Source organism: Apis dorsata, unplaced genomic scaffold (genome assembly GCF_000469605.1).
Source record: "Apis dorsata unplaced genomic scaffold, Apis dorsata 1.3 scaffold_142, whole genome shotgun sequence".
NCBI classification, from domain to species: Eukaryota; Metazoa; Arthropoda; class Insecta; order Hymenoptera; family Apidae; genus Apis; species Apis dorsata.
The window spans coordinates 614,156-618,813 of record NW_006263433.1 but is presented as its reverse complement, the minus strand read 5'-3'; the positions used below and the strand labels follow the sequence as shown (position 1 = coordinate 618,813).

The window sequence follows — 4,658 nt, the reverse complement described above, 5'->3', positions numbered from 1 at the left end:
ATATATATTTATATTAATTTTTTTTTTTGGAACTTTTTTAAATTAAATTAAATTTAAAAAACGATATTTATTAAATTAAGAATTTAATTTTTGTTAAAAAATTTAAATTTAATAAATTGTTATTAAAATTAATAAATATAAAATAAACATAAAAAATATATATCTTCTTTTAATAATTTCTCTTGCTAATAATTTTAAACATTAAAAGAATTTGTTATTAATTTCTATGCTATTTTTAGAATCTATTTTAATAACCATCACTATTTAAAATAATTACATAATTTATTAAAAAGAAAAAATAATGCCATTATGTCATGTTTCATGCAATAACTTTTGTAAATAAGATTTTTTCATATATCTCTAAAATTAACGGTGAATTTAAAATGGTGAATGTTATTGGTCCAAGTTGACCAAGTTAATGATTTAGCGGGACTTGGTATTTACACGTGAAATATTCACATTTATTTCTGTTTTAAGTTCAAGAATTTCAAATACTATTATTATTTATTAAATAGTTAATTACTTATCAAATGGAAGATAATAATTGTGATACAAAAAATGATATTTCGAATAGTACGACTTTGGTTACAGGTAAAAACTTTCATATTAATAAACTAATTACTCATAATAAAATTTTAAAATCAAATTTATATTAATAAAATGAATTTTAAATAATAAAAATTTTAAATAATTAAATGAATATGAAATTAAAATTTATAATATAAATTTAATATTTCAATCTTATATGAAATATTAAATATTTTTTATTATTCTTTTATATTTTATATTCATAATTTTTATTTTAAAATAATTATATTGAAAAGATTAAAAATTTTTTATTTTATATAATAATTATAAAATATATTTCTTTCTCTAAAAAAAAGAATTTGAATATAATAAACAACTATACAATAATAAACAATGATTTAAAAATATTCAATTTTGTATTTAAGAATGTTTTTTATGAATAATTTTTAATTTTAATTATTAATTTTATTCTTTACATGTAAAAAGACAATTCAAAAACTATTGTGAACAATGTAAAATTTAACAATGAACCTTTAGAAACTGCTACAATAAGTGAAAGGAAGAGAAAATTACAGGAAAAAGCTAAAAATAGACAATTAGCAGAAGAGAAATATAATCTTGAAGTTCAAGAACAACAATATAAACGATTAATGCATTTATTAAGTAGAAGCAAATTTTATGCTTCATATATTGTTAATAAAATTGATAACAGTTTAGAGAAAAATATTAATAAAGCTAATAAAGCCATAAAAAGAGATATAAAAAAAGTAAATTCTATAGATGAAAATCAAGAAAAAGAAAAGAAAAAGAATCGTAATTTAGAAAAATATATATCCAAAAATGTAAATATTATAATGTAGTATTTCTTATTTTTTTCCATATTATTTTTTATGATTTTTTAGTAATTTATAATTTTTATATAATTTTTTAGGTACAAGAAAAAATAAATATAAATAAAAATAATTTGAATTTAAGTGTAGAAGAGATTGAAAATGAGTTAATCAATGACTCTGAAGGAATAGAAGATGTTGATAATATTATTGTTGAAATACCAAAATATTTTAATGGAGATTTACGAGATTATCAAAAAGAAGGACTCAGATGGCTAAAAATTCTTTATGAAAATGGTTTAAATGGAATCTTGGCTGATGAAATGGGCCTTGGAAAAACAATTCAAGTTATAGCTTTACTATGTCATCTTATTGAAAAAAAACAAGATGGACCATATTTATTAGTAGCTCCTCTTTCAACTATACCAAATTGGGTATTAGAATTTGAAAGATTTGCACCAAAATTACCTATTATAGTATTTCATGGAACACCAGAAGAAAAAATAATATTAAAGAAAAAAATTAAACAAAAATATAAAATTACAGAAAGTTATAGTATATTACCAATTGTGCTTACTACTTTTGAAGTACCAATATATGAGAATAGTTTTATTAAATCTTTAAGTTGGAGATATATAATAGTAGATGAAGGACATAGAATTAAAAATCATGAATGTCAACTCATTAAGTAGGTTAATTAAAATTTAATCATTTATGAATATTACAAACATAAATAAAATAAGATAAATTATCAAATTATAAATAAGATAATTTATTATGATTTTATAGGATTTTGAAGTCTTGTAAGTCTATGAATAGACTTTTATTAACAGGTACACCATTACAAAATAATTTAGCAGAATTGTGGTCATTATTAAATTTTTTATTACCAGAAATTTTTGATGACTTAGCTGTGTTTGAATCATGGTTTAATGCAAAAGAACATCAAGGTGATGAAGGTGCTAAAAAATTCTTAAAATTAGAAGAAGAAAAACGTGTATTATCATCATTACGTGAAATATTACGACCATTCATGTTAAGACGTGAAAAAAGTGATGTTTGTTTAGAAGTACCACCAAAAAAGCAATTAGTTGTTTATGCTCCTTTGACAGAATTGCAACACAGTTTATATAAAGCAGTATTAAATCATGATATAGATCAATTAAGTAAAATTGAAGAAGAACCAATTATATATACAGAAGATGGTAACAGACCTAAAAGAAAATGTGTTTTAAGAAATATGAATAATATTATGAACTTTAACTTTGAAAGTAAAATATTATCAAATAATTCACTTCCGCAAAGTGATGAAGATGACGATGAAGAAAATACAAAATCTTGGAAAGAAATAAGATCTGGAAATAAAAAAGATTTATCAATGTGGAAAAAATATACTGATGTTACAGAACGGAATCGAGATTTTTTAATTAATGTTCAGACTCGCAATCGTAAGTTATTTATTTATGCAATCATTCATAATAAATAAAAAAATATTTCATTTTTACATTTTTTACATTTTTTTTTTCTTCATTATTTCAGTTCATTTATATAAAAAAATTGTAAATCATCCATATTTAATACATTGTCCATTAGGCCCAGAGGGCTTGCCAAAAATAGATGAAGAATTAGTTACATCATCTGGTAAGCTTCTGGTCTTAGATGCAATGCTTACAAGACTTAAACAACAAGGGCATAAAGTTTTATTATTTTCTACTATGACAATGATATTGGATGTTATTGAAGATTATCTTTCATTACGTGATTTTAAATACGTCAGATTAGATGGCTCTACTAAACTTTCAGTCAGAAAAGAAAACATTCAAAATTTCAATACAAATCCTGAAATATTTCTATTTCTTATATCTACAAGAGCAGGTGGTGTTGGATTAAATCTTATTGGAGCAGATACTGTTATCATATATGATTCTGATTGGGTATATTGGTTTTTATATTTGTTTTTTTTTTTTTTTTATTATAAAAATTAAGGAAAAATAAAAGATTTGATGAAAAAAAATATTTCATTGAAATTAAAAAAATACATCATTATTAAGCTAATTTTTAAAGAATTTTATCAAAATGTTTTTTTTTTATTATTCATTATTATTATTCCTATTGATAATTATAAAGACTATTCTTATTGATTAAAAATAATCATTAAAATAAATCTTTTTTACAGAATCCTCAAGCAGATATACAAGCTATGGCACGTTGCCATAGAATAGGACAGACACGTCCAGTAATGATATACCAATTATGTACCAAAGGAACTATTGACGAAATAATTATTAATCGCGCTGAAGCAAAACGCCTTTTAGAAAAAGTAGTAATTTCTAAATGTGTTCAAGGAATAAATATTAATAGTAAAACAGATTTATTGAAACTGCAAAAACTTCTACAATCAAAAGAATGTCAAATAGTTGCATCAAAAAATGAAGGTAAATCATTAATGTTTCTTTACATAATTATAATATGTATATTTCATATGATTTTAGTAATAATTAATTTTTAATATTTTTCAATACAGTTTTTACAGAAAAAGAACTTAACAATCTGTTAGATAGAACTGAATTATATAAGAAACAAACAAAATCTTAAATATATATCTCAATTTTTTTCCTAAAAATAGTATTATACAAATAATATAAGTATTTCTTCTAGTTTTATATTATTTTAATTACTACATAATATTTATTTTTGTACCATTTATTCTAAGATTTATTTAATTTTGTAACAAAATCTTAAATAAAGATTGAAAAATATTATATATTTTTATCAATTGTATATCTTAATAATTATTATAAAGATATATAATTTTTAATTAATTTTATAAATAAATTTTAGAAATAAGTTAAATAAATTAATTTTAGAAAAATATATACAAATTTGTTCATTTAGTATAATAAATATTAATTAATAAAAGTCCAACATACAAAACATTTAATAACAATTATACTAGTCTGAAATACTTATGATTTATTTAATTTTGAACGTAGAAAATACTTCCCAGTTATATTTTTATTTTTATAAGACTGATTTAGTTGATCACGAAGTTCAGTTTCCAATTTTGTATAAATCCCTCCTGCTTTAAATAGTATTATTTATATATATATTTATTTATAATAAAACTTTATAATATTTAATAAATATACCATTTAATTGTTTTTTTATCCGATTATGTTTATTAGATGATTTAAATAATGAAGAAGAATCTGCAGATATTCTTTTCGTTAGAAGTGCTATCATTTGTAAAGCTGCACTTTCTTCGAAATCTCTTTGATTGTCTTGATTATGTCTTACATT

At 20.5% G+C, this 4,658-nt stretch overlaps 2 protein-coding genes across 3 annotated transcripts in view; one reads left to right on the top strand and one right to left on the bottom strand.

The window, feature by feature from the left end:
* Window positions 1-334: 334 nt before the first annotated feature.
* Window positions 335-4,225, top strand: LOC102676222 (lymphoid-specific helicase-like). Of its 2 annotated transcripts, XM_031509348.1 has the most exons (8): window positions 335-591; window positions 1,015-1,370; window positions 1,460-2,046; window positions 2,148-2,191; window positions 2,270-2,806; window positions 2,898-3,292; window positions 3,535-3,793; window positions 3,883-4,225. In XM_031509348.1, exons 1-8 carry the CDS (start codon window positions 531-533, stop codon window positions 3,951-3,953), a joined length of 2,310 nt encoding a protein of 769 aa, XP_031365208.1. In that variant the 5' UTR covers window positions 335-530; the 3' UTR covers window positions 3,954-4,225. The 2 variants fall into 2 exon arrangements, with proteins under 2 accessions (XP_031365208.1, XP_006613415.1); XM_006613352.2 differs by having other exon boundaries at window positions 343-591; window positions 2,148-2,806.
* Window positions 4,226-4,247: 22 nt separating this feature from the next.
* The window catches only part of LOC102674435 (uncharacterized protein KIAA1841), a 3,963-nt gene continuing 3,552 nt past the window's right edge, over window positions 4,248-4,658 (bottom strand). The window contains exons 8-9 of the mRNA XM_006613339.2: window positions 4,508-4,658; window positions 4,248-4,440 (exon numbers count right to left, since the gene is read on the bottom strand). The exon at window positions 4,508-4,658 is cut by the window's right edge and continues 30 nt beyond it. Of these exons, the coding sequence (XP_006613402.2) occupies window positions 4,325-4,440; window positions 4,508-4,658 (267 nt within the window). The 3' untranslated portion in view covers window positions 4,248-4,324. The remainder of the gene's footprint in view (window positions 4,441-4,507) is intronic.

What these genes read in the sequence shown, in the direction of transcription:
- LOC102676222 (XM_006613352.2), top strand. Translation starts at nt 531, where the DNA reads ATGGAAGATAATAATTGTGATACAAAAAATGATATTTCGAATAGTACG. An exon ending in AAAAATATATATCCAAAAAT is followed by an intron (nt 1,371 to 1,459) that starts GTAAATATTATA and finishes ATAATTTTTTAG; the next exon opens with GTACAAGAAAAAATAAATAT. An exon ending in TAATGTTCAGACTCGCAATC is followed by an intron (nt 2,807 to 2,897) that starts GTAAGTTATTTA and finishes TCATTATTTCAG; the next exon opens with TTCATTTATATAAAAAAATT.